This window comes from Formica exsecta, unplaced genomic scaffold (assembly GCF_003651465.1).
Source record: "Formica exsecta isolate Colony F162 unplaced genomic scaffold, ASM365146v1 scaffold72, whole genome shotgun sequence".
Lineage (NCBI taxonomy): Eukaryota > Metazoa > Arthropoda > Insecta > Hymenoptera > Formicidae > Formica > Formica exsecta.
In genome coordinates, this window is record NW_021853485.1 from 2,436,843 (window position 1) to 2,448,112 (window position 11,270).

Below are 11,270 nucleotides of genomic sequence, written 5' to 3' on the forward strand. Positions count from 1 at the left end.
TATATATACAGAATTTTTAGCATAAACATATGTAAAGAATTCTAATAATTGTCATTCAAATTAAAATTGAGAGTTCAGGGATACCTTTAAGAGAATAAATGATCAAATCCAGCGACGATCTCTCCTTCCTTTTTAACAGCGTTCTTGATGGTTTCATACTCCACTGTCCCCTTTGCCCTTCGCTACAAGGCAAACGAGCTTCTTGCTGGTTTTACAATTCCTTACTCGTTCCGCATTATGATGCTTATTTCTGCAATTGCCCTACCATGAAATATATATATATACTTTTTTTTCTTTCTTTTTTAAATATACTCACTCTAATTATATTTTTCTCTATATATTCTTCTATATGTTATTGCCAGCATTTTTGCTGTTTAATATTATATTAATTTTATGAATTTCGTTCTCACAATAATGAAGATATTTCATGAAATAAAAAAAAAAATCGTTTAAAATGTCCACCTTTTACTATATATTGATTTTAATTAATAAATTCTTAGAATTTAAAGTCAATTTCAAATTTGTAATTAAAGTTGCTACTATATTTTTTTGAAAATGCGCTTTATATTACGGATTTCCCAATTTGTTGCTTATATTGAGTATGTATTATACAAGATGCTCAAATTATTATTACTATATTACTTTTTATATGACATTGATACCTTAATATTTCTTAACAAATTTGCAAAACACATCTTATAATTTTTGCGAATGTATCGAAGAAACAGTTTATTAAGCGGGAAAATTTATTATATCGCGTCGTTTTATTAACAATTTAATATTGTTCGAAACATCAGATTAGGCAATAATTTTTTGAGTATTATGCATGTGAAAGAATTTGAAAATTTATCTTAAAAAGTGCTAGGTACTTTATATTTACTTGATGCATAGTATTTCTAATTCATGAATATCATAAGTGCTTTCTCATTGATATGTCCTAGACTGACGTGTTTGCTCGATGTAACATGTGACGTTATCGTGAAGTTACTGACGCGCTCTAACTTCTGTTAGTATCTGCACAACACACTTATGGATGTATCGTTGAGAGAGCGAGTAAATTGCGTCAAAGTTAATTACACCTTCCTCGTTACATGCACATTAATCATGCACCAATGAGTCTCAGTTCTTGGAATATACTCGAAGAGACATCTTTCATGGTTACGTTATTAATTAATAACGTTTAGATAATAAATATGTCAAGTTGACACGTGATGGCATAATTAATTTGTTTTTATCCTTTTTGCCTTTTGTAAGAAAAATGTTTGTCATTCTCTTTTCACCATTATATAAAAAATATAATTAATTATATTTTTTTAATTATTTTTGATTATTATCTATGATTAGAGTGTGTGTGATGTGGAACAAAGTAATCGCTTTATTACACGAATGTTATATTTAGCTGTTTTCGTAATGTTCAATTGAAACTTAATACCTTTCTTCGACACATTTTACTATATTTTTATCGTGGAATTATTTCTAGTGATAAATATTTTCGTTTAATTGAGAATGATAAACATAATTAAATAATTCTCGCATCTAATATTCCACACAATTTGAGTGAAAATATTCTTTCTCTTATCACCAATCATTTAATTCAATTCAATATCTGGACGGAATAATTAATTACAAAGATAGCGTAAAATTATGTCTCGATTGTTGCGGCGACACGGTTACATGCAATTTATATGGTAATTGACGTCGATTCGCGACGCATACACGTTAGTATATTGCACTTTGCGTTATCTTACTTTGTCGCAAAAAAGAGAATTGTGTAGTCGAGTTTAAAAAACAAAAAAAAAAGAAAAAGAAAAGCGTGACTTTGTTGTCGATGCTTGCCGTTCCGTTTTCGATTCCTCCAACTCCATGACAATGTCAATTTATCCCGCATCTGCGGCTTTTGAAGCGTGATGATTAATTAATTTCAGGTGGGAACGATTGCGGTCAATTATCGGGGTCGCGCCTCTAATGCCGTTTTACTTCGACGTCGACCGCGTTTGTGTATAATTTATGATTTCGCCACCATCGAAACGATTTCACGCTTCAATCCGTTGATAAATAGCAAAGTTATATCCGTCGTTTTGCGACGAAGGATAATTTTCTTGCCGAGCGCGCACGAAGATGTAACGATTTATATGTTAATGGAAAATTGCTACGAGATACATTGAAATCATTCCTATAATATGTCACGCGATCTTACTTATGTCTACGTCATGCAATCTTCATCGCAACACGGCGATATCACGTTAAAGGTGAATCTTCCTTTATATCGTATAAAGCACCTTCTATTACAAGATATACAACAATAATTAAGCGAGTGTCAGTTAATGAGACAAATTATTTAATTACATGCGCAGCTCTCATATCTGGTAACATGTTATTATGTAACATGATACTAGACAGCAAATTTCCACATTTATATGAAATTATTTATGACGCTTGTGTTTAAATTCATATAAGAAATGTATGATATAACTTTGGTATTACAAATTAGAGAACCATTCTTCAATAAACGCATAATGTAGTGAGGTATTTATAGCGGACTGTGTCTTCGATTCCGTCCCAGCGACCATCAATCGTAACTTTCGAGGTTACTATAATAAAATAAACGAGCATAGCTTTACGTTAATCTATAGACGTCATTTCACAGCGTTTTATATTTAATGTTCTCGAGCATCCGGTATTCAGCCCGTTCTCATGGTGTCGCCCACGCCTAGTAGTACCTCGTCGCGTGTCACCTCAATTAAGCGACTTAGAGCACGCACACGAGAACTCTATATGTAAAGTAGCTACTACGTATCTCTCTTACTGCTGTACACACCACCACGTTCTATTCTATGTATTTGGAATAAATGTGGATGCAGCTACGTGTTGGGGTATTAATATTTATTTGATTTCCGCGCTTGTTTTTTTTTTTTTTTTTTTTTTATATTAATTATACGAGGAGAGAGAAGTACAATAATATTTTTTCAAAAATTCGGAAGATACATAGAGATATTATTATGTCAATTGTTATATTTTTGAACTGATGCGATCATTTATCATTGCAATTATACGCGCATTTGCATTTATATTATTTATAAATATGATAATTATGAGATATACATTTTGTACAATTTATATAATACAAATAATTTTGTGTAAAACTATATTTAAGTTAATGCTCGAAGTAAAGGTCTTTTTATTTTTTTATAGAATATGACGGGTGGCAGCTTGGGCACGCTTCTTGATATATAATTAATTCTTAGTGAACTTTTATCAAATGCTAGTAATATCATGTTTCGTATGGATCAATAGATGGACATGAAGAGTAATATACGTATAAAAAAGCGAATAATAAATTTCGACGTTATAGTCGTTGAAAATTTGAGTGGAATTAACTTTTGTGATTTTGCCCGACCAGATTGACCTAAATTTACATCGCACCCAACGATTCTTTTTAAAGCGCCCCGAGCTGTTAAAATTGCCGATAATCTCTGCGATTACATTTAATGTTTTTCACATACATTGTCGTTGATTAATGTTTTGTAGAAAGAATTGTTAGTCGAGAGTTAGTCTTATCTCGCCCTTACACAAGCATAATACGTGTGGATTAGATTAGTGGATAACTCGGGTTTTATATATATAAAAAAAAAAAGAAAACTGATTTACTCTGTTTGATTGAGCTTTCCATTTGTTTTATTAATCGCGTTAGCGATACAGCTCGTGTTACTCATATATCTTTGTCAGATTTATATTATTAATCCAGCTCGCCTCGTAATTCCATTTTGTCCGCTATTTCCCCATAAGGGATAAACTTTTCTTCTTATCATGTTTCTCTTTACAAACTCAGGACATGATAGCACGAGATACAACTCGAAAGATAAATACAACAAAATAAATATCTCATAAAGTAGAAATTATATATTTGTTTGGAAAAAATAAGAGAAAATACAAAAGAGAGAGAGGAGGACGAAATTGTAAAGAAAATATTTATTCATAAACAGATTATAAAAGAGAGAACATTATTCTTACACAATTATTTTACGTTTTATATTTTTGCAATATGCATGCTTTTATACATGCATTTATACGTGCATTTATTTTGCAAACAAGTATATCTTATATTTATTATATACGCTTATTAAAATAAGTAAAAAAATATCAATAATGGTAAGAATTATTTCTCTTATATTTATCTAGCAAATTTTTTTGCACTCTCGTCAAATGTCAAATTCATGATGACAAAGTCGCGAAGTTCTGGAGGAATTTCGCGAAATTTCGTAAGGCATAGCTTGAAGCTCACTATGTTGTATGCATTCACATATCCTACGCAGGAACTACGAAAACGATTCTCTTATCAGGCCGTTTCTTCTTCTCTTCGTCCAATGCCGATCACCGTCGCTCAACTTAGCGATGCCATCACGAATGCGTACCCTCGACATACATTTAACGCGCGCCTAATACATACATATGACGTACATATGGTGCTCCCTCGCTCGTCGTTAAACGTAGTCGTGACGTTGTCCGTTTATTATGCACGGTGATAAGACTTTGCCCACTATATCGCACGCGTAATCGTTCGGACTTATAAAACTTACAATGCAGCTATATTTATGAGGAACGATCTAGTGTTTGCGAGGCTATACTGATTAAATGTGGTTATTAATATGGGATATCATACACGTATCGCGTTTTGCTTTTCACTAACAGTTCTTTGAGGTATTTAAAGTCGATTATTTGGAGAAATGTTTAGACGCAAAAAATTTGGGGATATCATTTTCCATTTTCGTAAATATTTTAAATCTTTATTATTAAATATCTCAACAATTAAATGCTTAACTTTCTGCGAAGCAAAATTCACACTTGAAGTACGCAAAAAAATAATTTTTCCTTTACTTCTATTTGTCTAAATCATGTATTTTTTGTAATTACGTATTTTATCTCGTTAATAAAAAAAAAAAAAAAAAATCAAGTCTGGAGAATATCGGTTGCTGCGGGTGCTGCAGAATTTCCCCTTGCAACTCCTGCAGTTTTCGCAGCGTCTGTTGAGCGACGTGTGGCCTAGCATTGTCGTGGTGGAAGATGACGCCTTTTCGATTGGCCAAAATCGGACGTTTTTCTCGAATAGCTGCAGCGAGTCTAGTTAGTTGCTCACAGTACTTGTCCGCCGTGATTGTTTCGCCGCGTCGGAGCAGCTCAAAGTAAATAATTCCCTTGCGTTCCCACCAAACACACAGCAACACCTTCATCGGATGCAAGCCAGCCTTTGCTACGGGTTCTGCTCCTTCAGCTGCTGTTTTCCATGTCCTCTTTCGCTGTACGTTTTTGTAGAGAATCCACTTTTCATCGCCTGTTACCATTCGATCTAAAAAAGGCTCTTTTTTGTTACGCTCGAGAAGAGAAAGAGCCACAGTCATACGGTTTAGCTTATTCCTTTCAGTCAGGAGATGCGGCACCCATGTATCAAGCTTGGAAACGTATCCAAGCTTTTTTAAATTACGAAAAGCGGTTTAATTATCGATGTTCAGCCTCTTAGCAATATCCTCAGTTGTAATCCTTGGGTTTTTTTCCACTAAGGCATGCACAATGTCATTATCAATGCCAGAAGGCCGTCCAGAGCGGGGTTGATCCTCCATGTTGAAATCACCATTTCGAAATCTGCCAAACCACTTTTTGACTGTTCGGAGAGCAGGAGCGCGGTCCAAATAAACGGTTTGAATATTTTTTTGTGCAGTCCCAACACTCACGCCTTTCCGAAATTTATATAACATTACATGCCGCAAATGCACCTTTTCGTTCTCCATTTTTAATGATTTTTCTTATGCACAAATGGACTTATCTGAACAATGTCTGACGCTAAATTGACATAAGACAACGTCATCTATTCGGTGTAAGCAACAATTACCACACGAAAACAATAGAACTCCGCCATGCAGTAACTTAATGCCATCTATGAAAATCGGGCACGAACTTATGCAATCATCCAATACATTTAACGCGCGCCTAATACATACATATGACGTACATATGGTGCTCCCTCGCTCGTCGTTGAACGTAGTCGTGACGTTATCCGTTTATTATGTGCACGGTGATAAGACTTTGCCCACTATATCGCACGCGTAATCGTTTGGACTTATAAAACTTACAATGCGGCTATATTTATGAGGAACGATGTAGTGTTTGCGAGGCTATACTGATTAAATGTGGTTATTAATATGGGTATTATATTTTATAAAATTTATTTTATACAAGTGTATTATATACATATAATAACAATATATTAACAACTATTCCAAATTCGATATTTGACGTTCTTATAACTGACGTTTCTTTTTTTTATTATTAGTAGTATATTTATTTTAAGAACATATTACATAAAAGATCCCGTATTAACAACAAACTATTCTATTATCTAACGCTCGTAGGCGGCGAAGCGGCATTTTTTAATTAATTTGTTCATTATCTTCATTGAAATTCCAGGGAGATGTATTTCCTTGCGGCTCGGGTCCGTATAAGCGTGCGAATCAGTTTATTTATAACTATGATACGAATGGGCGAGATTCTTCCTTCGTCGCCACCACGGCTACACGTTATCAACTGATACGCGAAACGCAATATAATCCCGTGGGTGCGAGTATCGTTAAAAATATCTCCATTTGTGCGACGCAACATGACTGTTGCATTACGTTACTTTGACGCACTCACATTTGTTACGTTTCACTATATTTTATCATTTCTGTATATGAAATGTCTCCAAAAACACGTATACATTTTCATGAAAGCATAGATAGATTTTCGAAAGGAAATAGCTAACAAATGTGCAAATGTCTTTCGAAATATAAACGCGAAGGAGAATTGGTGAGAATCAATGTTATAATTCTTTTAGCAAATTAAATTTAAATTCTTTTAATATAAATAGTTAAAAAAAAAAATTGTGTTCTTCCGAATTTAGTTGTTTTAGTTAATTAACAGTTTAGTTAATTTAACAGTATTTGGCGCAATCTTAATAGAGATACGTCCATCAAGTATTTATCGTAAATTATTTGAATATCATTTTTCTTTCAATATATTACGAGATTAGAATAGTTATATTTGGATAATGCGATCGAGAATAGATTTTGGTCATCAAATGATTTAATTGGGTCGCGTTCAATCAAATTTTCCACTAATTGTAAGGAGAGAGATATACTTCCAGAAGAAGTACTTTTCCAAATGCAAACACTCTGTATATGAGACTATCGCAGCGAGGCGTAAATTTCGCAATTGTATGGGATAAGCGTAATTCGAGATGACAGCTATCTCACGCCCGTGCTTTTGTTGCACCCACCTAACGGCTCCGCACACGTGCATCTCTCACGACGACGCATCTTGTTGTCATTCGCGCGCGCGTCGCGAATAGAGAGAAAGAGAGTTATTTGTGTTCCATTGTGATGCGAGTTCATTCTCCTTTTGCCGCGGCTTCGCGTGCCAATGAATGGGGAACTGCTACTTGCGTGTCGCGGCGATATATCGCGCCGTGAGTGTCATCGCCGTAAAAAAAGATCGTTATCTCGGATCGAGTGTCGACGTTCTAGAGTTACTTGGCGGATAATAAGCGTCATGATTTTAATCTCGTGTTAATTTATATTATTATCGTTTTCGATTTTACTATTTCGATGTCATATCGATACATAATATAAATTATACGACGATAAATTATATTTATTATTATCGTGTTACACGAGACAAATTTAGTAATTACCAAGCTTATACTATTAATCGTAATTACACCGCGATAATACGATTGGCCCTTGGAGCATTAAACTCATCAGTCGAGAACAATGCACTTTGCCAATTACGCTGTTCCATAGAAATTAAGTGCGTTTCAATGGAGATGCGTGTGGGCGTCTCGATTATCGTGGTTCACGATAGCATTTTTCGCGTCGCGCTCCGAGAGTTGAAACGCGCTCTAATTCGATTTGCCGCAAAAGGTTGCATCATATGCGCGGCGTGCGTGCACATAAATTACAGAATAATTTCCTAGCCGAGAGCAGAGGCCGCGACATGACCAGCTAAAGAACTTTTTAGGTTCGCTCCAACGCACGAAATCGCTCGTGAACGCGAGCGAAAGTGTATTATGTCTCCGCTGCGATTATCAAAGTATGATTCTGACACGTTTTTATCTGCGGGATAAATTTAATGACAAAATAATAATCTCGTTGTTCGTGCGCAATAAATTAATTTTACGAATGTAATAAACGCTACATACATATATTTAAGAATATCATTTAGTTTATATACAAATTGCCATTAATTCGACATAATAGTTAATATTTTTTGATAATCTTTTTATTTCAATTTAGAATAGTTTTGGCATACACAATCGGCTAGTATTTGACTAGCAATTTTTAATTAATTGGCCAAATGCCACAGGTGCTTCACTTTATAATGTCTGGCTCGCAGCCATACTTGTGCCGAACTGCAACTTGTGTCTCCTTCCTCGTTTGAAATAAATTATCGAAATTCGTACGCGCGTTGAACACCTGTGGCACTTACTTAGCGCGCTCGATTGTGCCGAAACTATTACATCGCGTCTTTACTTCACTCATACCAATCGGCGTACTAATTTTAATTCTAGACCGGCGATGATACGATTATCGTGCTCCAGATACTTCGCGTTTATCCTATTTCGGGCGCGCGTCGCAGTCGATATCGCTGAAAATTGTATACGCGCGCGTTACTCTATTTCCAACTCCTCCAATCGCTGGCGCAATTTATTTTTAGTTAACTCCCTAAACGCGGTTCGTTCTCTCGCTAAGCTAACGACAGGTCTATTTCGGTTCACGATATTCTACTCGTGTTCGTGATGAACGCCGGTGGCGGCGACGGGGTTCTTTAAAGTGTCAAAATGGTTGTTTGTTGTCGATAAGATTAAACGTGTTTATGAGATCGTACGGTTGAACTTTGCCATCCGCTCCGTATCTTACACGCCTTTCTTTTTTTCAGCGAAATATTTTTCACACTAATAACAATAATGCGAGAAGAAGTGAACGTGAGGAAGCTAATAATGGCGCTTATTGCGATTACGCGAGAGATTAGACAATAATTTTGTAATTGGATTATAACTTACATATATGATCTTTATCGGATAGAAAATTACTCTGATAAAACTTAATTAATTGATAAAACTTATACTTGATATTTGTTTTTTATAAAAAGAACTTATTTTAATTTTATTTCAATTTTTAATTTTATTTTCATGAAAAAAAATATATATATTTGAATATACATATTCTTGGATCAGAGAATATATTTCTGTTTTGCCAAAGCTAATTTTCAATTGTCTGTATGAAAACGATTCGTATTAATACGCTGTTCTATAATAATATATGCCAGTTAAATACGTCATTACAGGTCGTAATTTCATTGTTTACCCGCATCTTAATAAAGGAATTCGTGACCTCCTTGAGAATTCCTCGCGTGACAAAGCGCCGTATAATGTCGCGTTAACTCCCATAATTTTTCCGACATTATGTCACATTTACCGTTGTAATCTACGATAAAAATGCGGGCGGGAAATTGCCGAGTCGCTGACGGTGGACGGATGTTATTGAACGTATAAGACGAAGGACTTGTCGAGACGCGACGAAGGACATTATATATTCAAGTCAGGATATTTACGGTCCTTAATCTCGGATGATAATCTTAAATGGCGTATTCTTTCGTCGCGCCGCCACTGACGTCTCTTTATTTTTTTTTTCGTGCTTCAGGTAACGCGTCGTCTGTGGAGCAGAAGAACGGAAATGGCAACGTCAAGGGTAACAAGACGAACAACAACGGTGTCGAGGTGAACAGAAACGAGGACCAAAATGGTGGCGTCGATGCCAAGGGACAAGCAAAGAAGAAACCGACCGCGCCTGGGGGCGGGCCTTTATTACAACAGACGTAAGAATTATTTTAAAAAATTACTTCGCAGAGATTAACATTTAATCCGAAACTATAGTAGATTTTTCTCGATTAAACGTTTTGAATTTATTTAAATTTATTTATGAATCATATATTACATTCAGATTTTTTATGGCAGAGTGACTACAGGTGACTTGGTAAAGATCATTAATAGAATTCGTATTTTGTATTTGTCTCAACGGAACGCGATATTGAGAGAACCTTGTTTAGAACTTAACACTTAATTCAGATAAATTGACATTAGCACGGAGAAGTTTAAACCGTTCGCTATAATTATATAACTACAAGCATTTGCTACAGACTTGCACATATTTGCACACGGAAAGCTTATTTTGAGAGAGCGCGTATGTAATTCGAGTTTCGAAAGCTTCGTCAAAAATGTAGTATTAATATATGCCCTTGTTTAAACTTCTTACAATTCAAAATCTTGCTAGAGAAACTGTTAGTCGTCTACTAAAGTACATGTTGTTACGTAAGTAATAGCTATATATATGACGGCAGTTGTCAAAACAACATGCACTGAAAGTTATATGTACACTTGTTGTTGATATTCTAAACCGCTTCTCCTGCAAAAAGCTTGAGCAGTCGTGTTAATTATTACAGTTTAGCTTTCGCCCCAAGCGTGTGCGTAATTGGTAATTTATTAAAGGAATTATATATAGGGGAACCCCTAGCGAATCGGAAATTAAGATACTTTTTAACAATGTGTATATTTTTTTAAGCAAATAGACACATGCTTTTTTTGTTAAAAATTATACATTTTCCATAATAAAATTAAAAATTGTGCAAAAAAAAAAAAATGATTAAAACAGAAGATGAAAAAATAAGTATTTTTTTATTTTTCCAAAAATATTTTATTTTTTCCGCTAGATTCCTATAGTATAATTCTTAATATAATTTACATACGTCTACTTGTTAATACATCGCGATAAGTAGTCTTATAGCTATACACAGCTTACGTTTGCTTATTACCGCCAAGATTATACTTGGTACAAATAATTTATCGCATATGATTGACCTTCCTGCGTATTGTGAATTTTTCAGAGAGATATCCACCAGCCAGCTTGATTTCTTCAAGATGCTCGACGAGAAAATTGAGAACGTAAGTCGCGATACTTGAACTTGATCAATCTCATCCGGATAGAAATGGTTTCTATTTATGGGAATACTAGTAATTTCCTGTTTCCTTCTTCAATCTCTTCTCTCGAAGAACAATATAAGCCGATTTTGTAGGAAATCTAGAGATAACTATCTCCGCGATATTATATGTCTCGTAGAAGAATACGTCCGTTACAATATTTTTATATTACTTTCCTATCTTCATAATGCAATATGAAAAAAAAAAA

General features: G+C 34.7%; 1 protein-coding gene across 2 annotated transcripts in view; it reads left to right on the forward strand.

Annotated features, from left to right (window-relative positions):
* LOC115243639 (uncharacterized protein DDB_G0283357-like) overlaps window positions 1–11,215 on the forward strand; it is a 40,342-nt gene extending 29,127 nt beyond the window's left edge. Inside the window, exons 3-4 of one of the 2 annotated variants that reach the window (XM_029820781.1) lie at window positions 9,729–9,903; window positions 10,969–11,213. In XM_029820781.1, the coding sequence (XP_029676641.1) occupies window positions 9,729–9,903; window positions 10,969–11,044 (251 nt within the window). In that variant the 3' untranslated portion in view covers window positions 11,045–11,213. Of the gene's footprint in view, window positions 1–9,728; window positions 9,904–10,968 lie in introns of both variants that reach the window. The other variant, XM_029820780.1, reaches the window with a different exon arrangement.
* The last annotated feature ends 55 nt before the right edge of the window (window positions 11,216–11,270 follow it).